Here is a 25,689-nt window from a genome sequence, read left to right as displayed (position 1 = left end):
AGTTAACCCTGGGTTACATCTGAGTAAGTTAACCCTGCTTCATAGTACAGGCCCCAGAAGGGAAGAGATGCAAGAGAGAGAGCAAGTGATCAAGGCAGACAGACAAAGATGAAACAGGCAGGTGCAAGAGTGTAAGTAAACACATGGGGGAAACAGAGACAAAGAAGAGACAGACAGGTGCAAGAGTGTAAGTGAAAGAAATATAAACGGTGACCAAAATCAGTGACTATTAAGGTAACAAACTAAACACATGGCTGAAGTCTTAAAGATAATAAACATGACAAAGTAACCTATAGATAAGCAGCATAACTGCATAACAGAAAACAAAACCCAAGACAATCGTATCATGTGTAGCACAAAAAAGGAATGAAACAACTAAAGACTACATAATAAGAACCAGAAAATAAAACCAGAAACAAAAGCATAACACAATGGAAAAACAATAACTGGACAGAAACTACAACTGAATAAACCACAAGACTAAAGTATGAAAAACAGAAAATACAAAATAAACATAAAACAAAACCAGAGACTCCAAAATACTGAACAGAAAATAAATGATGAACTAAGAACAAAACTAATGACTACAATAAGAACTGTGGAAAGGGGAAACAAGAGACGCGACACCACCCCGGGGCTGAAACATGACAATCTCTGGCAATTCAAACATGTATTTTGGACATTTGGGACAGGTAATTGCTATAATTTTATTAACAAGTTGAGATGGTCCCACCAAAGACAAGCTAAAATGCCAACACTGCCTCCAGGTGGACAACAAGAGAACTGTGTTCACTCTTTCTTTTGCTGAACAGGAATTGTTTTTTGAGTGGCACAGATAATGTGTGGCATCTTATTGTTTTGTAAATATGAAATGTGAAATGTTTAGTTATTCCTCGGCTTCCTTTAGCAGTAATGGTACTTGTAATAAGTGTAGCTTATTCGTAGCTTTGGAGGCCAGGCTGGGCGAATTGGAGACTCGGCTCCACACCTTGGAATATTCTACAGCTAGCCAGGCCCCTGTAGTCGGTGCGGACCAAGGTAGCTTAGCCGCCGTTAGTTCCCTCCCGGCAGATCCTGAGCAGCCGGGAAAGCAGGCCGACTGGGTGACTGTGAGGAGGAAGCGTAGCCCTAAAGAGAAGCCCCGTGTACACCGCCAACCCATTCACATTTCTAACCGTTTTCCCCACTCGGCGACACACCCGCCGAGGATCAAACTCTGGTTACTGGCGACTCTGTTTTGAGAAATGTGAAGTTAGCGACACCAGCAACCATAGTCAATTGTCTTCCGGGGGCCAGAACAGGCGACATTGAAGGAAATTTGAAACTGCTGGCTAAGGCTAAGCGTAAATTTGGTAAGATTGTAATTCACGTCGGCAGTAATGACACCCGGTTACGCCAATCGGAGGTCACTAAAATTAACATTGAATCGGTGTGTAACTTTGCAAAAACAATGTCGGACTCTGTAGTTTTCTCTGGGCCCCTCCCCAATCGGACCGGGAGTAACATGTTTAGCCGCATGTTCTCCTTGAATTGCTGGCTGTCTGAGTGGTGTCCAAAAAATGAGGTGGGCTTCATAGATAATTGGCAAAGCTTCTGGGGAAAACCTGGTCTTGTTAGGAGAGACGGCATCCATCCCACTTTGGATGGAGCAGCTCTCATTTCTAGAAATCTGGTCAATTTTCTTAAATCCTCCAAACCGTGACTATCCAGGGTTGGGACCAGGAAGCAGAGTTGTAGTCTTACACACCTCTCTGCAGCTTCTCTCCCCCTGCCATCCCCTCATTACCCCATCCCGGTAGAGACGGTGCCTGCTCCCAGACCACCAACAACCAGTAAAAATCTATTTAAGCATAAAAATTCAAAAAGAAAAAATAATATAGCACCTTCAACTGCACCACAGACTAAAACAGTTAAATGTGGTCTATTAAACATTAGAGCTCTCTCTTCTAAGTCCCTGTTAGTAAATGATATAATAATTGATCAATATATTGATTTATTCTGCCTTACAGAAACCTGGTTACAGCAGGATGAATATGTTAGTTTAAATGAGTCAACACCCCCGAGTCACACTAACTGCCAGAAAAAAAAACCCCAGACAGAGCTTTAATTCATTTGAAAGCTTGTCTCTTAGTCTTGTCCATCCAAATTGGAAGTCACAAAAACCAGTTTTATTTGTTGTTATCTATCGTCCTCCTGGTCGTTACTGTGAGTTTCTCTGTGAATTTTCGGACCTTTTGTCTGACAATAGTGCTTAGCTCAGATAAGATAATTATAGTGGGCGATTTTAACATCCACACAGATGCTGAGAATGACAGCCTCAACACTGCATTTAATCTATTGTTAGACTCGATTGGCTTTGGTCAAAATGTAAATGAGTCCACCCACCACTTTAATCATACCTTAGATCTTGTTCTGACTTATGGTATGGAAATTGAAGACTTAACAGTATTCCCTGAAAACCCCCTTCTGTCTGATCATTTCTTAATAACATTTACATTTACTCTGATGGACTACCCAGCAGTGGGGAATAAGTTTCATTACAGTAGAAGTCTTTCAGAAAGCGCTGTAACTAGGTTTAAGGATATGATTCCTTCTTTATGTTCTCCAATGTCATATACCAACACAGGGCAGAGTAGCTACCTAAACTCTGTGAGTGAGATAGATTATCTCGTCAATAGTTTTATATCCTCATTGAGGACAACTTTGGATGCTGTAGCTCCTCTGAAAAAGAGAGCCTTAAATCAGAAGTGCCTGACTCCGTGGTATAACTCACAAACTCGCAGCTTAAAGCAGATAATCCGTAAGTTGGAGAGGAAATGGTGTCTCACTAATTTAGAAGATCTTCACTTAGCCTGGAAAAAGAGTCTGTTGCTCTATAAAAAAAAGCCCTCCATAAAGCTAGGACATCTTACTACTCATCACTAATTTAAGAAAATAAGAACAACCCCAGGTTTCTTTTCAGCACTGTAGCCAGGCTGACAAAGAGTCAGAGCTCTGTTGAGCCGAGTATTCCTTTAACTTTAACTAGTAATGACTTCATGACTTTCTTTGCTAATAAAATTTTAACTATTAGAGAAAGAATTACTCATAACCATCCCAAAGACATATCGTTCTCTTTGGCTGCTTTCAGTGATGCCGGTATTTGGTTAGACTCTTTCTCTCCGATTGTTCTGTCTGAGTTATTTTCATTAGTTACTTCCTCCAAACCATCAACATGTCTATTAGACCCCATTCCTACCAGGCTGCTCAAGGAAGCCCTACCATTAATTAATGCTTCAATCTTAAATATGATCAATCTGTCTTTATTAGTTGGCTATGTACCACAGGCTTTTAAGGTGGCAGTAATGAAACCATTACTTAAAAAGTCATCACTTGACCCAGCTAGCTTAGCTAATTATAGGCCAATCTCCAACCTTCCTTTTCTCTCAAAAATTCTTGAAAGGGTAGTTGTAAAACAGCTAACTGATCATCTGCAGAGGAATGGTCTATTTGAAGAGTTTCAGTCAGGGTTTAGAATTCATCATAGTACAGAAACAGCATTAGTGAAGGTTACAAATGATCTTCTTATGGCCTCAGACAGTGGACTCATCTCTGTGCTTGTTCTGTTAGACCTCAGTGCTGCTTTTGATACTGTTGACCATAAAATTGTATTACAGAGATTAGAGCATGCCATAGGTATTAAAGGCACTGCGCTGCGGTGGTTTGAATCATATTTATCTAATAGATTACAATTTGTTCTTGTAAATGGGGAATCTTCTTCACAGACTAAGGTTAATTATGGAGTTCCACAAGGTTATGTGCTAGGACCAATTTTATTCACTTTATACATGCTTCCCTTAGGCAGTATTATTAGACAGCATTGCTTAAATTTTCATTGTTACGCAGATGATACTCAGCTTTATCTATCCATGAAGCCAGAGGACACACACCAATTAGCTAAACTGCAGGATTGTCTTACAGACATAAAGACATGGATGACCTCTAATTTCCTGCTTTTAAACTCAGATAAAACTGAAGTTATTGTACTTGGCCCCACAAATCTTGGATCGGGTGACCGTGAACCATCCTTTAGTTATGCTGCTATAGACTTAGACTGCTGGGGGGTTCCCATGATGCACTGAGTGTTTCTTTCTCTTTTTGCTCTGTATGCACCACTCTGCATTTAATCATTAGTGATTGATCTCTGCTCCCCTCCACAGCATGTCTTTTTCCTGGTTCTCTCCCTCAGCTCCAACCAGTCCCAGCAGAAGACTGCCCCTCCCTGAGCCTGGTTCTGCTGGAGGTTTCTTCCTGTTAAAAGGGAGTTTTTCCTTCCCACTGTATCCAAGTGCTTGCTCACAGGGGGTCGTTTTGACAGTTGGGATTTTTCTGTAATTATTGTATGGCTTTGCCTTGCAATATGAAGTGCCTTGGGGCAAGTGTTTGTTGTGATTTGGCGCTATATAAATGAAATTGATTTGATTTGATTTAAATAGTTGAACAAAAACACCTGAAGCATTTCCTGCATTTTGTTGTAAATAGCTGAATATAGCTTTGGCGTTTGCTACATTTGTACATATGTTTTTGAAAATTACAATTTATATTTGCATTCTGTTAGTTCCTGCTCTGTCTGTCTTTCCAGGAAGCTGAGGTGAAGCTGACTGTGGCAAGTTTTCTGTTTGGTCGGTGCATCAGCTGCTGCTGACGTCATAGCTCGTCCTTTGTTGTCAAGACAGCACATGGGAGCTGTCTGAGCAGTGTCTTACGTCAGGGCTCCACCCCTTCTATCAAGACAGCATGTGACTTTGTCAGAGCAGCGTCTCACAGCTGGTCGTTATTCCTGAGAAGTGGGAGTTCACAGCTGACAGTCATCTAGTCTCATCACCGACAAGATTTAACCTCGGATCTTCCGCTGGTTCGGGGCCAGAAACTCTGTGTTCCTCGAGGTTGAAACCAAGTTGCCACCGGGTTCCAGCTGTGCTCCAACATCGCACCCAGCTGGTAACCTGGTCTTCTGTCTTGTCTGTTTGTGGCGTCCTTCACCATTTGTGGAGTTAATGTCACCTGATGTGAGCCCCCGTGCTCAGTAACGTTACTCGTTATGTTTTGCCGCACTGAGCCTCCGTGCTCAGTATGTAGCTGGTGTGATCTTCTCACAGGGAGCCTCCGTGCTCAGAACATTATCCGTCGTGATTTTTCCACTGTGAGCTTCCAGGCTCAGAATGTAACTTGTGTTTTTCCTACCGTGATATTCCAGGCTTAGAATGCAACCTGTCGAGTTAAGCTCCCATGCTCTGAAAGTAACCTGTTGAGTTGAGCTCCCATGGTCTGAAAGTAACCTGTCAAGTTGAGCTCCCGTGCTCTGAAAGTAACCCGTCGAGTTGAGCTCCCGTGCTCTGAAAGTAACCCGTCGAGTTGAGCTCCCGTGCTCTGAAAGTAACCCGTCGAGTTGAGCTCCCGTGCTCTGAAAGTAACCCGTCGAGTTGAGCTCCCGTGCTCTGAAAGTAACCCGTCGAGTTGAGCTCCCGTGCTCTGAAAGTAACCTTCGAGTTGAGCTCCCGTGCTCTGAAAGTAACCTGTCGAGTTGAGCTCCCGTGCTCTGAAAGTAACTTGTCAAGTTTAGCTCCCGTGCTCTGAACGTAATCAACTGTTTTTTTCTGTTACAAGCGTCTAGGCTTAATCTGTCGTATGTTATTTCCTCTGCAAGTTTTGTGGTTCAGACATAACCGACTGTATATTCCTTAGCAAGCTTTTAGGTTTGTAATGTTGAAGATATCAATCGTGTTTTTCCTGCAGTGTGAACTCCAGCTCTCAGTTATTTACACTGGATCATTCGTGTTTTTCCACGGTCACGCCTTCATGCCTTTTACTTCAACCCAGGCGTATTCTGCTGTCAGCCTGGTGTGTCTTCACACACAGCGTTTAGCATTATCAGCTGTTAATCTTCAGAGTCCGTTCTACTCCACACTGTTCAGCAATTCCAGCAGTAATTCAGTCCTTGGAGTCTGTTCTACTCCGCGCTGTACACCTATTGAGTTATCAGAGTTCATGCGCATCTGCGCTGTTCAGGAACAATGTGCGCAGTAATGTAGCATCTCCGCTGGCTGAACTGTTATTTTGTGTTTTCAGTGATCAGATCTACCAACAGTCTGGAGTGGGTCTGCACGTAGCTGCCAAAGTTCTCTGTGAATGTAGCTGTGGTTCTCTCTCAGGGTGTAACCACCCAGAGAACTGTAACTCAGCTGTATTGCAGTTTGCAGTGCGCTCTGCGCACATCTGGAGCCTTGGCACTAGGGGCAGTCATTGGACTTCATCTGTCTGCCACAGATGCACGCCTTTGGGGTGTGTTGTGTAGAACTGACAGTTTAATCTTGAAGTTTGACTTGAACTGAAATCCTGAACGAACAGACTTTGATCCTGAAGTTTGATCTGAACTCCTGAATGAACTGAACTTTGATCCTGAACTGAACTGATCTGAATGAACTATTTGAGTTTAGTTTTCACTTTTCATTTCTAGATGTGTGCCAAAATGCACCTGTACAATCTCACCTGCCCTTACGTTCTCGTCCAGCAGCCAGTCCCAGCCACTTCGCAGGCTCACATTCCCTGGTTCCAGTCCCAGTCCTGTTGTCCTGTCTGTCCCGTCAGTCAGGTCCACTTGGTCCATCCTCTCTGTCCTGTGGGTCAGGTCCCCTTGGTCCATCCTGTTGTGTCTTCCCACTGGGCAGTGCCTCTTTTGTTCAATAAACTTTTGTTATTTCACCTTGCCTGCCTTACTGCTCCCTCCATTTGGGTCAAACATCCAAACCTGGTCCTCAACCGTAACAGAAAAGCTGTAAAGTCACACAGGTGAGGTTGTGCTGAAAAAAAAAAAATGACACCAAACAAGGCAAAGTAAACAGGTTTTTTTTAAAGGTAAATTATGAAGGAAAACCCAAAAGTAATCAAAAACGACCAATTATCGCCTGGACCCCAAAGCTTTTGGCTGGCAAGCTGTAACAGCCATTTCATTTTTGGTGCAGCCTTACATTAGATATTCACCTCTCACCCACTGTGCACTGACATAAGCTACAGCATTTGAACTGGAACAGGGTATATCGATAATGGCGATAAGATTTTAATCACCTCTCTTTTCCCATCATCCCTCTCTCCAAATTGACCTGGTCTTTCCTCTCTCCAAACTGACCTTGTCTTTCTATTCACAGCCTGACTAGCCTGTAGAGATGCCCTCATTATGCTCCACTCCAGGAGCTGCCACAACGCTCTACAGAAGCAGAGTGGCATTCCATTGCCATGGAGAAGCCCTCTGAGCTCTGATTGGCTGCTGGCTAATCACTATGTTAGCGCAGTTTGTGGCAATTGAGGAACAAACCATCACAGGCAGCAATAGAGAAGAAAAATGATGGGATCAAAGCAGAGGGAGAGAAAGACAAGTCCCAAGCAAGCTTCTGTTTACAGCAGAGCAATGCAAAAGATCTAATCTCTCACTTGAAGCTCATTAACCCACTTCAACACATTCAGTCATGAGATAGGGAAAGTCTCAGCTGCATGTAAAAGTGCTCAACATGTAAAAGCTCAACATCAGCACGTTCCCAAAAGTATAACGATATAATGCTTGGAGGTGGTGAGGTAAAAATGTCGTAAGGATTTAGAGTTCAGACTGAAGTAATAACACACACAGATCAAAGCTGCACTCTGTAGTATTTAGTGTCATCCAGTGGTGAAGCTGCAGATTACATTATGCTTCGAAGGTCACAATTTTGTTTCGCTTACATTTTAACATCTTTGGCAACAGGGATTCATGCTTCCTTGCCATATAACAAGCAACATGTATGATTGTCCATTTCACAAAAAACACAGGTTCTTAAACTTGCACTAGCAACCAGTAAACATTAAAAAGGAAAGCAAACACAGATTCTTCCTCATTTCTTCAGGACATCCCAAACCTTCAAACAAACTTTGTTTGGTTGGGATGTGACGGTGGGGTGCACATGAAGACCCTCCACTGCCCACAGCTTAGTACTTTTGTCCTGACAAAATGACCAACCCATTTTCTTTCAGTAACAAGTCACAACTGTTCCATTGATAAACTTAACAGAATACAAAGAATCATTTGTTAATGTCCATTTTACAAACATATGGTGATGTACTTCAGAAGGAATATGGTTCTGCATGTTGATAACAATTTGATACCACAATAAAAGGATAGTATGTGATATCAAGCAATGTTGGAACAATTTGCATGGTTATGTAACATCCTTCCATGTGGACTTGTTTTCTTTTCTTTAATTACTTGAGGATATTCTGACTGCACTGTGGACTTTCTCTCTTGACTTTAGGTGGTTAAAGGCAGAAGCGTTTGAACATGGAACTCACAGAACCCTCAAATGTTTGAGTTCATTAATGCATCATTAAAAACATGCTGTCAAAGTTAGTCACATTAAAAGGAGGAAGCAATAGAACAAAGATAAACTGAGAAGCTGCGACAGAAGCAGAACAGCCAAGAGGCAGGGAACAAAAACAAAGAGTAGTGACCCAATTGTAGGCACAGGTTATCTTGCAAACTATTCCAACACCTGTGGAGCTGAGATCATGAGCAACACATCTTACATTTGTTGTACTTGTGTGAAACGCTGCTGTCTTCCTCTCAACTCACAGTCCACACTAATTGGCACTGACAGGAGCACGACAAAATGTGCAAAGAGTCAGTCATTAAGCGACCTGCTGTGGACTAAACCTGTTATTAGCAATGTGAGGTGACATGTGAGCTTCATCAACCTAATATTAACACTATTCCCCAAACACCACCATCTTTTCCAAGGAGATTTGTAATGCCTAAATCAATCACATGATCATCTAAAGATTCACAGCATTTTCTAATACTGTAAACAGTTAGCTGTCCGGCGATAATTAAGACTACTGTAGTACGAAATTTCTTTATTAAGATATCTGATTACATGGAGGGCACAGGTTTGCTGTTAACGCCCCTGCTGCGCTGATTCTCCAGCTCCATTGTCCCCTCACTCGTGAGACCTCGAGGTACTTGAACTCCTTCACTTGGGGTAAGACCTAATTCCCTACCCGGAGTAGGCAATCCATCGGTTTCCTGCTGAGAACCTGCTGATCCTCATCCCAGCTGCTTCACACTCAGCTGCGAACTGACCCAGTGACTGCTGGAGGTCACAGGCCAACAGGGCCACATCATCAAAGCAATGATGAGACCCTGAGCCCATTCCTCCCTCCAACTACACCTCAATATCCTGTCCATGAACATCACAAACAGGATTGGTGACAAGGCGCAGCCCTGGCGAAGGCCAACCCCCACCGAAAACTAGTCCGACTTACTGCCGAGAACCCAAACACAGCTCTCTCTTTGTGAGCACAGAGATTGGATGGTGATGACAAGGGAGCCCCTCACTCCATACTCCTGCAGCAGCTCCCACAGTATCTCCCGGGGTACACATTCATACGCCTTCTCCAAGTCCACAAAACACAGGTAAACTGGATGGGCATACTCCCAGGCACCCTCCAGGATCCTTGTGAGAGTGAAGAGCTGGTCAGTTGTCCCACGTAAAGGACAGAACCTGCACTGTTCCTCTTCAATCTGAGGTTCGACTATCAACTGACTACTGGTCATTTTCTAACCAAAAGCTTAGTAAATGACCATGACTGTTTGGCAAACCCTCCATAATGTCACACAAAGGTTTTCAAAGAATAGGTTTGACGTTCAAATTGGGCAGCTCCAAATATTGCCATCTATTCTAACTCCCAGCCAACTGACAAATGGGTAAAGAGGTGGATCTTGGACAAGAATGGCATGACCTGGGCTGGATGAATGAAGCCTGACCACTCCCCCTTATCTAGATAATGCCAAACACACAATGGCTATCAGGCTAACATTGTTCCAGGTGTTTGATGAAGATGTATTTTTGTGGACTAGGCAGTGGTTTTACATCACAGATGGCGTCGTTCAAAATTAGAAGTATTTCACCTTGCGTGGCGTGATGCTATCTTAGACTATAAGCATGCATTATTGGCTACAAAGAGGACTTACTACTCTGATTTGATCAACAAAAACAAGCATAACTCAAAGTTCTTGTTCGACACGGTGGCAACACTTTTGCATGGACAACCACCTGTAATTCGCTCGCCTTTTACAGCACAAGATTTCCTGGATTACTTTGGGAAGAAAATAGAAGACATCAGGTTAAACATATCCCGGCATGCCTTAATCCAGCCACTACACCCTGCTATTGATGTGGGCGCCACTACTGAGGTATTACCTAGATTTACAGAATTTGACAGTATCTCACTAGGCATGCTGACAAAACTCGTAATGTCAACAAAAAGCAATCAATCAATCAATCAATCAATTTTTTTTATATAGCGCCAAATCACAACAAACAGTTGCCCCAAGGCGCTTTATATTGTAAGGCAAGGCCATACAATAATTATGTAAAACCCCAACGGTCAAAACGACCCCCTGTGAGCAAGCACTTGGCTACAGTGGGAAGGAAAAACTCCCTTTTAACAGGAAGAAACCTCCAGCAGAACCAGGCTCAGGGAGGGGCAGTCTTCTGCTGGGACTGGTTGGGGCTGAGGGAGAGAACCAGGAAAAATACATGCTGTGGAGGGGAGCAGAGATCGATCACTAATGATTAAATGCAGATTGGTGCATACAGAGCAAAAAGAGAAAGAAACAGTGCATCATGGGAACCCCCCAGCAGTCTACGTCTATAGCAGCATAACTAAGGGATGGTTCAGGGTCACCTGATCCAGCCCTAACTATAAGCTTTAGCAAAAAGGAAAGTTTTAAGCCTAATCTTAAAAGTAGAGAGGGTGTCTGTCTCCCTGATCTGAATTGGGAGCTGGTTCCACAGGAGAGGAGCCTGAAAGCTGAAGGCTCTGCCTCCCATTCTACTCTTACAAACCCTAGGAACTACAAGTAAGCCTACAGTCTGAGAGCGAAGCGCTCTATTGGGGTGACATGGTACTACGAGGTCCCTAAGATAAGATGGGACCTGATTATTCAAAAAGCACAACCTGTTTATTTGATCCTATACCAACAAAACTGTTTAAGGACCTGTGGCCCACTCTTGGGCCGACTGTGCTGGAAATTATTAATCTTTCTTTAATTTCTGGATCTGTTCCTAAACGTTTCAAATCTGCAGTGATTAAACCATTACTTAAGAAACCTAATCTTGACCCTAGTGTATTGACAAACTATCGACCGATATCAAATCTATCATTTTTCTCTAAAATTCTGGAAAAAGTGGTGTCACGGCAGCTCGTAGACTATCTTACTGAGAATAATCTCTTTGAGCCACTGCAATCTGCTTTTAGAAAATATCATTCCACAGAGACGGCTCTCACTAAAGTGGTGAATGATCTTCTGCTTACAATGGATTCGGACACCACTACGGTTCTGTTGCTGTTAGATCTCAGTCCTGCATTTGATACAGTGGATCATCATATTCTACTTGATAGGCTGGAAAATCATTTTGGGATTACTGGGAGTGCCCTTCCATGGCTGAAGTCATACTTGACCAGTCGTTCTCACTGTGTTTTGTACAGTAACACTACCTCTAACCTTAGTGACATGAAATTTGGGCTTCCACAGGGGTCTGTCTTAGGCCCCCTGCTTTTCTCCCTTTATATAGCACCCCTTGGGCACATATTGCGGCGTTTTGGGATTACCTTTCACTGCTATGCAGATGATACTCAGTTATACATGCCAATAACTGCTGGTAATCTCATTCACATAAAATCCTTAAAAGATTGCCTTGCAGCAGTGAGAAGTTGGATGTCTAGAAACTTCCTACTTTTAAACTCTGATAAGACTGAAATGATGGTTCTTGGTCCAGTGAGACATCGGCATCAATTTGACCAGTTAACGCTCAGCCTCGGCTCGTGTGTCATACATCACACTGACAAAGTGAGGAACCTTGGGGTAATTTTTGATCCTTCGTTGTCCTTTGGCCTCCACATTAGAAATATTACTAGGACTGCTTTCTTCCACCTGCGAAATATAGCGAAGATTCGTCCCATCCTCTCTATGGTTGATGCTGAGACCCTGATCCATGCATTTATCTCTTCTAGATTGGACTACTGCAATGTTCTATTTTCTGGTTTACCGCAGTCTAGCATTAGGGGTCTCCAATTGGTTCAAAATGCTGCAGCCAGACTTTTGACACGAAGCAGAAAGTTCGACCACATTACACCCATTTTGGCATCCCTTCACTGGCTTCCTGTCCCAGTGAGATCAGACTTTATGGTTCTGCTACTAACCTATAAAATTATTCATGGGCTGGCACCCTCCTACCTAGCTGACCTAATTAAACCTTACTTACCGGCCCGGGCTTTACATTCTCAGGGTGCAGGGCTACTTTGTGTCCCTAAGGTGAATAAGAAGTCTGCAGGTCACAGAGCTTTCTCTTATCGTGCCCCTGTTCTGTGGAATGATCTCCCTGCGTCAATAAAACAGTCAGATTCTGTGGAGACTTTCAAGTCCAGACTTAAGACACACTTATTTTCCCTTTCATATGGCTAGCATACTGGTACAGTTTTATTTTACGCTTTTTACTCTTAATTAATTTTATTAGTAATTGGAGCGGGCAGCGGCCTCAACTTTACCTAAATTCTGGGTCTTTTAGTGAAGTTTAGGGCTAGTGGCCGGCGATCACCTTAGTATTTCTCTGTTTTTCTTGTTGTTTAATGGTGACAAATTATACAGTATTTCTTGTCTTTCTGATGCCTGACTCTGTTTTTTCTCGTTGTTTAAGGTACACCTCCATCCAGAGATGGGAGTTGTGTTCGTGTTGGCAATCCTCCTGTCCTGTGCACCAACAGCAATTCTTGTATATTCGTCCGTGAATTGTTCTGTGAATTATTTCTGTAATTTATGTTTGTAGCATGGCCTAAGCAGAGGGTCACCCCTTTGAGTCTGGTCTGCTTGAGGTTTCTTCCTCAGAGGGAGTTTTTCTTTACCATTGTTGCTCTAGGGGTTGGTAAGGTTAGACCTTACCTGTGTGAAGCGCCTTGAGGCAACTCTGTTGTGATTTGGCGCTATATAAAGGAAATAAACTGAAATTGAAACTGAAATATTCTACTCCAACTGTTCTTGAGGGATCCCGAGGTATTCCCAAGCCATCTGGGAAATATAAAACCTCCAGTATGTCCTGGGTATTCTCCTGGGCCTCCTGCCAGATGTACATACCTGAGAGACCTGTCTTGGGAGACAACTAGGGGACAAACTCAACAGTTGCCCGAGCCACCTCAGCTGGCTCCTTTTGATCCAAAGAAGCAGCGACTCTACTCAGAAACCCTCTCAGATATTCAAGCTTCTCACCAACCCTGTCCCAGTGTGCAAGCCAAGATACCTGATGGAGGAGTGCTATTTCTGTCACCGTATCTGTGACCTTTTTCTTTTGGTCATTATCCAAATTTCATGACCATTGGTGAGGATAGGAGCGTAAATCGACTGATAAATTGAGAGTCTTGCCTTTTGGCTTAGCTCTTTCTTCACCATGACGGTCCAGTACAGCGTCCACATAACATTACACGCAGCCCCAGTCTGTCCATTGATCTCACGCGCCAATTTACCACCACTTGTGAAGAAGACCTAGAGATACTTAAACTCCTCCACTTGGGGCAATAACTCTCATGACACAGAGTGGACAATCCACCCTTTTCTGACAGAGAACCATGGTCTCAGATATGGAGATGCTGATCCTCATCCCTGTCGCTTAACTCGCCCTCAGACCTGCTCAGTGCCCATTGGAGGTCACTGTCTGATGAAGCCAACAGAAATACATAATCCGCAAAAAGCAGAAATGTAATTCTAAGGTCAGAAAACTGGACACACGCCAATCCCTGACTGTGTGTTGAAATCCTGACCATAAACATCACAAACAGGATTGGTGACAAATATGATGCCAAAAATGTGGACACAGCTCCTACTTTGGGCATATAGAGGCCGGATTGCATGTTGCAGCAGTTCCAATACTCTATACTCCTGTAGTAACCCTTCAAGGACACCTCGAGGGACCTGGTAGTACACCTTTTCCAGGTCCACAAAACACCTGTAGACTGATCACACTCCCAAGACCCTTCTAATGTCCTTGTGAGGGAAAAAAACTAGTTCACCACTAGGGCTGCAACAAATGATTATTTGGATCATCGATGAATCTGATGGGGTTTCGACACGATTAATCAATTAATCGGATTAGCGGGGAATTTTTTAAAAATGTGCCAGGGAAAAAAAATTTCTTTTCTTCCATCACTTTATTTAACAACAGAACATTATTTGAAAACTTAAAATACTTGAAAAGCAACAAATCGTGAAATGTCCCTTGGCTGTTGAAATATAAAATAATAAAGAATAAAACAGTTTATAATGAAGAACAAAAATAATTATTTCAAATGGCATTGCTTTTTCAAAGTGCTGAGTTGCCATAAAACAACATTGAGACATATAAATGGTATAAAATATATGGTGAAAAAAGAGGTATTTTTGTTGCTGCAAATGAACAATTAGCATAACCAGTTAACCATAAAACCTAAATCAAAAACTGTAGCCTGACTCATTATATGTGCAACATTCTCTGTATAACTTGTAAACTGTGGTCATTTCACAGTGACACACGTGACTCATGTCTCTTTATAATTGTATTGTAGCATTATTAGTTATAACTATTATTATTGTTGCTATTATTAATATATAAATAAAAATAATTAAAAAATATTATAATTTGTAATACATTTGACTCTTTTACAACAAATGCTGAGCCATTAATTATTATACAGAAAAAAAATGCACAAACATGCTGAAATGCCAGCAGCTTAATGCTAACTTTAACACTGAAAATGCCATAGACATGCTAATGCGTTAGCATCGGTGTTAGCATAAAATACATCTATCAACTGTTTCAGAAGACCATAACAGGTCAGGATAACATTAAAAGATAAATATTCCTCACAGACATATGCTCTTTAGGGTTTTAGTGGGGAAAAATAAAGATAAAGCGAAATGAATGAAGCAGCAGCTCGAAGCACTCCTTCATTGGTTCAAGATTCAATGCAAAGCTCCGTTGATTATATGGAAGAAATGAAACATTTGCAGTAAAACAAAGTTATTTAGCAACTAATCGATGACTAAATTAGTTGACAACTATTTTAATAATTGATTTTAATCGATTAACTCGATTAGTTGTTTCAGCTCTATTCACCATTTTACAACCAGGACAAAACCCACACTGCTCCTCCAGAATCTGAGGTTCTAATCTAAAGGTTTCTGTGTAGGCTCTCAGTTGTCCAGGTGGTTTCCATAGTAGAGAAGCTTGAATCTTCGACTGGACTGGGTTGCTTGACGTGAGGACGTTTCGCTTCAAATCACAGAAGCTTCCTCAGCTAAAATTCTTGCTCTGGTAGTCTGACTTCTGTCTTGACTCTTGTAGAGAAGAATAAACCAGAAGCCAACAAAAGCTGGAGTTTTTAACCTAACCAGACCCTTCCTACCGAGAGGCCGACTGCTATAGGCTAGTGACTAAACAATAGTTCTAATTAGCACCTATTGTGCTCTAGTTAGCACTCTCCTAATGGTGGGATGGAAGCCTCCCCTGATGGCTCCCTTTACGACTCTCCTGATGACGTGAATGACTCATTACCATGAACAAAAGACTGAAACTGCTTTGACCTGAGTACCCATTGTAAACATCAGGGGAGCCAAATAATTGGGTCCAGCCCTACCTTAAGCTCATACAAATACATGTGACTTGATGTTTCCTCCACCTCTCCCACACACATTCACAGGTGCTGAGGTGATGTCCAAAATATTGCCAGCCTGGTATCACATCGACAAAGGAGGCTGCACAGTAGTTTATTTATGGAGATAATCTGGTCTCAAAGAACACTTCAATTTACATGGGCTAAAACAGGTTTCATTCACAAACGAGTCATTTTAAAATCAATTTTATCCTGTTTGTATGACGTGTGGGCATTGTTATATTTCACAACAACACTCACTCATGAATGAGAGCACCGTGTGTCTCCATCTCCTTCACGATGGTTGTGAGTTTGTACAGGAGCTTCTGATATGTATCCAGGGTGAGGAGATCATCTTCTCTAAGCAAGAAGCGAAGGCCGTGTCCCTCTGTCCTGCCCAGGGTGTGACCCGATGGTGCAGCCATGGTGCTGATGACGTGCTGGATGTTGATGACAGGGTTTGGTTTCCTGAGGACACACAATGTGAGAAATGTTTCAAAGCAGACCTAAGTGGTGAGAATACAAGGCTTTTTCACTGTGCTTTCCCTGACCGCCATGCTAACTCACCCTGCTCAGCCACACTGCTTCCTCCCTTCTCCAAAGTGTTCTTCCTGTTGTCCAGCTGCACACCAAAGGCACTACCCAGAGAGGTGGAGGTCTTGGGGTAGGACACCTCCATCACATTGATGTGAAAATTTGTGGGGCAGAAGTCACTGCTGTGGAGGGGGGACACCTTGGCCTTGGCCTGTTTAAAGGTTGGCCACGCCCTGTTCTTCAGTACCCGAGCAAACTGAAATATAGCACAAAAAACAGTGACTGTTATGGCTGAGTGAGGCAAGGAAGCACTGCTGCTCAACAGGAAATCTAAGAAATGTACATATTGTAGAGACAATAACACCCAACACCAAACAGAAAATTTGCATTGGTTATTGTTACTAAGTTCGTCCTGTTATGAATCAGTAAGTTCTGGGCGCATGTGCCTGTGCAGTATGTTGTTGCTTTCAGCAACATATGAGGTCTGTCCATAAAGTATCGTACCTTTTTATTTTTTTCAAAAACTATATGGATTTCATTCATATGTTTTTACGTCAGACATGCTTGAACCCTCGTGCGCATGCGTGAGTTTTTCCACGCCTGTCGGTGACGTCATTCGCCTGTGAGCACGCCTTGTGGAAGGAGTGGTCCTGCCCCCTCGTCGAATTTTCATTGTCTGGAAATGGCGGAATGAAAAGGACTTTTTTTCCATCAGAATTTTTTCAGAAGCTGTTAGAGACTGGCACCTAGAAACCATTCAAAAAATTTATCTGGCTTTCAGTGAAAATTTTACGGGCTTCACAGAGAATAAGGACTAACTACAGCTTTAAGGACCCCTTTAAGGACGGTCGGTGCGCCGCGCTGCGAGCTGCAACGATGCGGCACAAACCACTGGATCATTTCTAAGCTGATGGCTCTGTGGATACGAGACCGTCGTGTGCTCTTTCTCTGGTTATCACAAGACCTGGACATCAGTCATTTTCCGGCAGATTTCACTTTTAACAAGAGATTTTGTCATGGAAAGCCGCGCGGAGGCTTCGCGCGTCACGACCGATTCGCTGATGAAGCGAGACAAAGGAACACCTCCGTTTCAGAGTGTTAGAGGACAAGTTGGGACATGTCCAGCTCTCCACAAGTTCTTTTATACTCACTCGACTGGTAAGCACTGAAAGCCGAGATAGACATGTTGAGTGGATTCTTGTCATTTGATTTGTGCTTTGTATGTCACATGACATGGATTAATTCATCCCATTTGTGTTGCATTGCATTTAGAGTGTGCCTTGGTTCCATTTAGAGTGCAAATTTGGTTCCATACGTTTGGTACCATTGCAGTCTTACGTGCATACGTGCACGTATACCCTCGTGCATGCGCACACGTCCTTGTGCACCTTTTTTTGAAGTTTCAATTTTTTCCTCCATTCACCAGGTAACACTTTTTTCCGCTTTAATGATTACATACATGATCAGAGCTGATGTCAAGCACAGTGTGGTGGTCAAGTGGTTAACGCACTTGCTTCTAAAGCAGAAGGTTCCCAGTTCGTGGTCACCACTGCCCCTCCATGTTATGTGGAGATGCATAAGGAAGAGCTTCTGCAATAAAAACTTACTATCAGAGCTGATGTCACTCAGGTGTTAGACCTAAAGGTCTAAGACCAGAGAATGGATTCCAAATCAGTTACAACAGTTGTCAGTTGCACCGTCAGTATGATACAACCAAACTATTTGAATAAATTTGCATATTCAGATGAAGGCATGGCCAGGGAGGAGTTGGGATGTACAAACCCAACATGCGTGGATCCATGCCTATGCACACTTTGATACATCTAAATTTTTTTGTGCTTACACCAGTTTCTGGGTTTTGGTGTACACCATGTTTCAGTAGGAAATCCACACATGTTTTTTTACATGAGGCCCCAGATCTCTAACAAGAACTCTGGGGTAGTATTTATGATCTCTCTCACACACATACACACGTACTTTTCAGTTTGAACACTTGCTGTCCTTTCCTTGAACCCACCACGACAGAGGCAACAGCCTCTCATGGATTTTTCACAGAAAATGCTACAAACAAATATTATAACGAGGACAAGTTTTAGCAGCTCAGACTTCACAATGTTTACATATTTAGTTTTAAGTTTGTGCAGTTTAACTGAAACAAATGTTACTTTTCACATTTTTCATATGTGCAATCATAAAGTGTCTTTCAAAATAAAATAAAATAAACAGGTTGATTTCACAATCCAGCAGTCACAATATTTGGACAGAATGACTGTACTGTTGTAGGTGCTGGGGGTGTTGATGAGGTGTAGTTGTACGTGGTCTTTCATTCATGTTGTCTGTCATACTGCATCGACTCACAACCTGGTACTAGTGGGCACACTGATGTGGAGTCCTTATGTGACTTGCTGCTGTGATATTCCTTGAATAAGCATGACAAGTGTCCTTTCATCTACACCGTGCCCTGAGTAGCATCTGCATCAGAATAATGCAAATCAATGTAATGTGCACCCTACACCAGCCATTTAGTCATATTTTAAAACAATTGGAAAATGAGCAAAACAAACTCAAGCAAGCCAGGAAAATCTAATAACTAATGAACTAGAGTTCCTTCTTGGCACATTTCTTACAGGTCCTCAGGACAAACTGATGGAATCACTGTCCAAACATTTTAAGTGTTAAGTGCTACACAAATATTACTACTGTTGTATTTGGAGAGTTAACTCAGTCTGTGTTTATTAAGGAACTTAAACCCATCATTTCTTCTCTGTTATCTCAGAGACATAGCTGAAATTTTAAACCATAGCTGAAATTTTAAACGATTTGTTTCTTCTTCTTCTTCTGCCCCCTTCTTTCTCCCTGGGGGTCTGAGAAGGAATGCTCCAGTGCAGGAGGGAGGTTACACAACAAAGGTCCTGGCTGTGGCTGTTCAGGGCTATTTTAAGTGTTTCCTAATTAATCCAAGCCCCACTGTGAGGTGAAGTCAGATATTTTCTCTCTCACGCACATCGTGCATACATGCTTACAGATGTGAATGAAAAGTAAGGAGAGGAATGACAACTTTGTCATGATTACAAGCAAAGCACACAATATTTCACACAATCAGCGATGGAACTCTGAAGGCAAAACGCAGAGTTGGTCCGTAACACCTGATCATCTTTTTACCCAGCTGCTTAAGTGATCCTTGGTGTTCCTCTTGCTGTCAAAGTTTCTCCAGTGAGGAACAACACAGGGAATCACACCAAAAAGGATGAAGAGTCTGCAGGTTTTCAAACCAACAAACCACTTCATCATTTGATTTTAATGATTTGTGCTCCTTCGAGCGGAAGAGGGTGACTGTCTGGAATGCAAACTTAACAGTTAAACATGGTTGGAACACACATTCAAAATAAGGTGCAGGTCAAGGCAAAAACCTCCCAGTGACTCATAAATAAATAAATAAACCCACGCTCAGCTCCAACTAAGTATATTTTCCAGCCTTTCTCCAAGGCCTTTCTCAAGGTTGGAATGGAAACCAGCAAAATGATGACACGACTTCCCATCTGATATCAAAAATATGTTGTTAGGGAGGATATATTTGGACACTGGCAACATTTTGGTTTTTTTTTTTTTTTTGCCATTTGTATCACAGTGTATTGAAGTTGAATGCAGAGATACACTGATCAGGGTTTTTTGCACTGATCCCAATCCAACTCAAGTGATGATGATGTGTCTCTCATCGAGTTGACGGATGAGTAGGCAAAAAGCTAATGGTTATAAGTCCTAGCTCAAAACTAATGAAGCCTAACTGCTGATCTGCACTGTATTTGTCATGAACAAGCCATGAATTTATTTAGCACCATCCAGATTTATCTGTGAGTTGCCTATAGTCTCTTTGACAGGTACTGAAAATTTCATGCAAAATATTTCGCACGGTTCCAGAAATTTGCATGAAATGTACCCCAAAAATAGCACTTTTTTCATCAATTTTGTGTGACATTGATATTTGACATTGATCATTTAAAGTTGAATGTTAAAGAAATAACCTTGTATTTCATCAGTTTGTTTGTTTGTACTTCATACTAACACACAGTAATACATTTTTGTAAAGGTAGAAATGTCATTTCCTAGAAAAAAACATCATGTTTTTTAAAGCAAGGTAAAACTGTTGCAAGTGTAACGCTGAGAATAAGTCCTTGATTTATTTGTGTCAAATCCTTAGCTATATCTCCTATGCTGCTTCAATAGAACAATTATATTACTTGTTCAATAGTACCAGGAAATAATGGACAGAATCTCTTTGTTTCAGGCTTCTGCAGACTAAAGAAGATACCTCCAACTGTTGTTGCAAGTATTACACTCTAGCACATTATAGTATATATGCACTGATAATTTCTAGCAATGACTGGACCGAGACCAAAAGAAATATTGAAACTCTGATATATAACCATACCTAAAATGATGACATTTCACAAAAAAGACCACTTTTAAATTTTGATGATTATCTCACACTTTGGCTTCATTATTTTTGTACTAGGCCATAAGTCCTCATGTGAGAACAGAGCCTGATTCTTGAGGCACAAGAGATCCCACTGATGTCTCTGGAAGGTGCACCCTTCCGCTTGCGCCGCTTTTGTTTGTTCTTAATAGTCAGTATTCTCTTATGCATCAAAGACTTGATGTAGAGCACAGCTGTCTCCAATGTGGGCCATCAAGGGCATGTACTTCCCAGGTAACAATGCTAATGTCACTTTCAGCTAAACATATAGCAGCATGTTGGGTATCCTAGAGTCCATCATGCAGATGACATTTCTTGTCCAGTGCAGCTGGCTCTTAATTATTATGCTGTCAATGCTGGGCAGTCCACAGCTCTGCAGGACTTCGTCTTTCCATTTTATATTCATGATTTCCCTCAGGTGTCTTTGCTGAAACTACTCCAGCAGCTGGATGTGGTGATGGTAAGTTGTCCAAGATTCACAGCAGTAGAGTAAGGTGCTCAGGATGACAGCTCTGTAGAGGGCAATTTTGGTCCTAAGCTTAATGCCCTTGTCATTACAAAGTCTGTTGACGAGTCTGCCAAAAGTTTGGCTTACTTTGGCAATGCACCATGCTATTTCTGCACCTAGGTATCCCTTGCTGCAGATCATGCTGCCAAAGAAACAGAACTTGTCAACATACTTGATCTCTGTGTAGTCAATCTTTACGGTGGGGGGGTAGTACATGGATGCAGCAATGGTGCTGCTTGGTACACAGCCTCAGTTTTACTGAGCCTGATTCTCAGTCTTAACCACTTCAGGAGAGAGCAAATTTGTCTGTTATGAACTATATGCAGACACAAGTGCACAGTCATTGGTGAAGAGTAAGTCCCATAGGAGTGCCTCAAACACCTTGGATGTGGCCTGGAGCCGTCTTGAAAGTTGAAGAGGTAACCATCTGTGCAAAACTGGATGTAGACAACCCTCTCACAGTCCATGAAGGCATCAATCAACATGGCAGCAAAGAAGATTGAAAACAGGGTGGGAGCCAGGACGCAGCCTTACTTAACACCATTTTCCAACGGGAATGGATTGAGATGTATTTTCCTGTACTCTGGCTTGCATGCTGTGTGAAATGATGCAATGAGCTGAGTGAGGCTCTCCGGGCAGACAAATTTGTGGAAAACCTTCCACAGACAATTCCTGTTTACAGAATCAAATGCTTTGGTCAGATCTATGAAGACTGGGTAGAACCTTTGCTCTACTCCCAGCATTTTTCTTGTAACTGACGAACAGCAAACACCATGTTACATGTTCCCGTGCCTGAGCAGAAGTCGCAGTGAGCCTCTGGGACTAAGCTTAATGTGGTTGATGAGTCTATTCAATATGATACAAGGGGGGATCTTGCGTTCTATGCAGAGAAGTGAGAGTGATCGGTGGTTGTCACAGCATGACTGCTCTTCCTTCCCCTAGTATATGTTTATAATTAATGTGTCCTGAACGGTTTCCTTCCAGATTAACTGGAATAGGTTTAAGGTCTACCTTCCAGCACATCTTCTCCATAATATAAATGGATAAAAAAAGATTTCAGAAAATAGAGCGCACCATCTACAGCGTATAAAATCATCAAAAGATTCAGAGAATCTTGAGGAATATCTGTGCATGAGGGACAAGGCCCAAAGATCCCTCAGGCAGCACTGCATTAAAAACAGGCTTGATACTGGATATCACTGCATGGGTCAGGAACACTTCCAGATATCACCATCTGTGAACACAGTTCGCCATGCAATCCACGAATGCAAGTTAAAGCTGTATTATGCAAAGAAGAAGCTATACCTGAACACGATCCAGTAACTCTGCCGCCTTCTCTGGGCCAAAGCTCACTGAAAATGGTCTGAGGCAAAATGGAAAACTGTTCTGTGGTCAGATGTATCAAATTTTTAAATTCTTTTTGGAAATCATGGACGCAGATTTAAGAGGATAGGAACCATCCTGCTTGTTATCAGCAGACAGTTCAAAAGCCTGCATCTCTGATGGTATAGGGTTGCATTAGTGCCTTTGGTGTGGGCAGCTTACACATCTGTGAAGGCACCATCAATCCTGAAAGGTACATAGAGGTTTTAAAGCAACATATGCTCCCATCCAGACAACGTCTCTTTCAGGGAAGGCATTGCATATTTCAGCAAGACATTGCTAAACCACATTCTGCATCCATCACGACAGCATGGTATCACAGGTATCAGGAAGCTGAACTGGCCTGCCTGCAGTCCAGACTTAGACCAGTAGAACACATTTGATGCATCATAAAACTAAAAATCCAGCAACACAGGCTCAGGAGTGTTGAGCGTCTAGAATCCCGCATCAGAGAAGAATGGGATTACATTCCTCTCCTAAAACTCCAGCAACTGGTCTTCTCACTTCCTAGATGTTTACAGACAGTTGTTAAAAGAAGAGGGAATGCTACACAATGGTAAACATCGCTCAGTTCCAACTTGAGATGTGTTGCTGCCATCAAATTCAAAATGAGTGGATATTTTACATGAAATGGCAAAATGTCTCAGCTTCAGCATATGATATGTTGTTTATGTTCTACTGAGAATAAAATATGGGTTTACGAGATTTGCGAATCACTGCATTCTGTTTTATTGACATTTTTCACATTGTCCCACTTTTTATTGAATTGGGGTTGCAAATGACACAGTTGTTAAAAATACATAAATTCTCACCGTGGGTGTGACACGCAAAAATGTCTTTAAAATGTGTTTTCAGAAACACAGACAAGATGATGAGACAAACTTGTTTAATTACATGGAAAGTGCCACCTTATTAGCCAGTAAGGAAATCACATGTGCTATACGTCAGAAACAGACTTGGTGAATATTTGAAGCAAAGGTAAATATGTATTTAAAACTTTAAAATAAGCAGCACTGACACTGCTGCTTATTACTGCTTTGTCGGCACTGAACGTACGAAGTAGAGTGAGACTGAAAGATGATCTGTGTGAATGAAATAGAACTGATGCATATTTAAAGCAAAGGAGAGTGTTAATGTGGTTTGAAAATGTGCACCACAGCTCCATGGTGAAACAGCAGCAGCAGCACTGAGTGGCTGCTTGCACTACTGGCACTGCGCATGAAACGAAGCAAGAGCTAATGCACATCGATTTGATGACTTGGTTTTAATTTATACAGTGTCATCCAGTCAAAAGAATGGGATTTGGCCCAATTCTGACTGCATACACTGGAATGGGATATCTGGAGCTGAAATTAAAGATGAATTACGACTACTCTGGGTGCTTTGTGTAAGGATTACACGTCATTTTCTGGGGTCGCCTTTTTAAAAGGACATGTCTCATGTTTTTGTAATGCCCCAGTTAGCAAGAGAACATAAAAGTACTTGTGATTGTAAGCGTCTCCGCACACGTGCTAATAATTAGCAATCGCTGATGTATTTTATTCCTCTCACTCTGAGCTTTAGCAGGTGCATTTCTGGAAAATGCCTCACTCTGCAATTCTCGGCATTTTTCAGTGTGTGACGTACTTATTAGCAAAACAGAAACATCCCAGTGACTGACAGACCGAGGGAAACGAACCTTCTGAAGCTTCTGAGGTGCCGTTCAAAAGTGATGGTTCGGATTTACATACAATGGGGAAAATAAGTATTTGACCCCCTGTCAGTTTTGCAGGTTTTCCCACCTACAAAGAATGGAGAGGTGTGTAATTTTTATTGTAGGTACACTTCAACTGTGAGAGACAGAATCTAAAAGAAAAATCCAGAAAATCACATTGTATGATTTTTAAATAATTAATTTGCATTTTATTGCATGAAATAAGTATTTGACCCCCTACCAACCAGCAAGAATTCTGGCTCTCACAGACCTGTTAATTTTTCTTTAAGAAGCCCTCTTATTCTGCACTCTTTACCTGTACTGATTGCACCTGTTTGAACTTGTTACCTGTATAAAAGACACCTGTTCACACACTCAATCAATCACACTCCAACCTGTCCACCATAGCCAAGACCAAAGATCTGTCTAAGGACACCAAGGACAAAACTGTAGACCTGCACAAGGCTGGGATGGACTACAGGACAACAGGCAAGCAGCTTGGTATAAGACAAAACTATTATGATTATTTATTAGAAAGTGGAAGAAACACACAATGACTGTCAATCTCCCTCGTTCTGGAATTCCATGCAAGATCTCACTTTGTGGGGTAAGGATGATTCTGAGAAAGCTCAGACCTACACAGGAGGACCTGGTCAATGACCTGAAGAGAGCTGGGACCACAGTCACAAAGATTACATTAGTAACACAGGATGCTGTCATGGTTTAAAATCCTGCAGGGCAGCAAGGTCCCCCTGCTCAAGCCAGCACATGTCCAGGCCCGTTTGAAGTTCACCAGTGACCAACTGGATGATCCAGAGGAGGCATGGGAGAAGGTCATGTGGTCAGATGAGACCAAAATAGAGCTTTTTGGAATCAAATCTACTTACCATGTTTAGAGGATGAGAACAACCCCAAGAAAACCATCCCAACCGTGAAGCATGGGGGTGGAAACATCATACTCTGGGGATGCTCTTCTGCAAAGGGGACAGGACGACTGCACCGTACTGAAGGGAGGATGGATGGGGTCATGTATTGCAACATTTTGGCAAACAACCTCCTTCCCTCAGTAACAGCATTGAAGATGGGTCATGGCTGGGTCTTCCAGCATGACAATGACCCCAAACACACAGCCAGGGCAACTAAGGAGGGGCTCCATAAGAAGCATTTCAAGGTCCTGGAGTGGCCTGGCCAGTCTCCAGACCTGAACTCAATAGAAAATCTTTGGAGGGAGCTGAAACCCAAAACCTGAAAGATTTGGAGAAGATCTGTATTGAGGAGTGGACCAAAATCCCTGTTGCAGTGTGTGAAAACTTGGTCGAGAACTACAGGAAACGACTGACCTCTGTAATGGCAGGC

General features: G+C 42.3%; 1 protein-coding gene and 1 long non-coding RNA gene across 2 annotated transcripts in view; one reads left to right on the top strand and one right to left on the bottom strand.

The window, feature by feature from the left end:
- prex2 (phosphatidylinositol-3,4,5-trisphosphate-dependent Rac exchange factor 2) overlaps positions 1 to 25,689 on the bottom strand; it is a 432,315-nt gene that overhangs the window by 144,630 nt on the left and 261,996 nt on the right. Inside the window, exons 24-25 of the mRNA XM_034169827.1 lie at positions 16,305 to 16,531; positions 16,003 to 16,209 (exon numbers count right to left, since the gene is read on the bottom strand). Coding sequence (XP_034025718.1) covers positions 16,003 to 16,209; positions 16,305 to 16,531 — 434 coding nt within the window. The remainder of the gene's footprint in view (positions 1 to 16,002; positions 16,210 to 16,304; positions 16,532 to 25,689) is intronic.
- On the top strand, positions 99 to 16,758 carry LOC117510213. The gene is made up of 3 exons (XR_004560647.1): positions 99 to 191; positions 6,497 to 6,498; positions 16,747 to 16,758. It is a non-coding gene; the product is annotated as an uncharacterized LOC117510213 (long non-coding RNA).

The sequence above is a fragment of the Thalassophryne amazonica genome, chromosome 1, assembly GCF_902500255.1.
Source record: "Thalassophryne amazonica chromosome 1, fThaAma1.1, whole genome shotgun sequence".
Taxonomy (NCBI): Eukaryota; Metazoa; Chordata; class Actinopteri; order Batrachoidiformes; family Batrachoididae; genus Thalassophryne; species Thalassophryne amazonica.
This window is presented reverse-complemented; position numbering and strand designations above follow the sequence as displayed.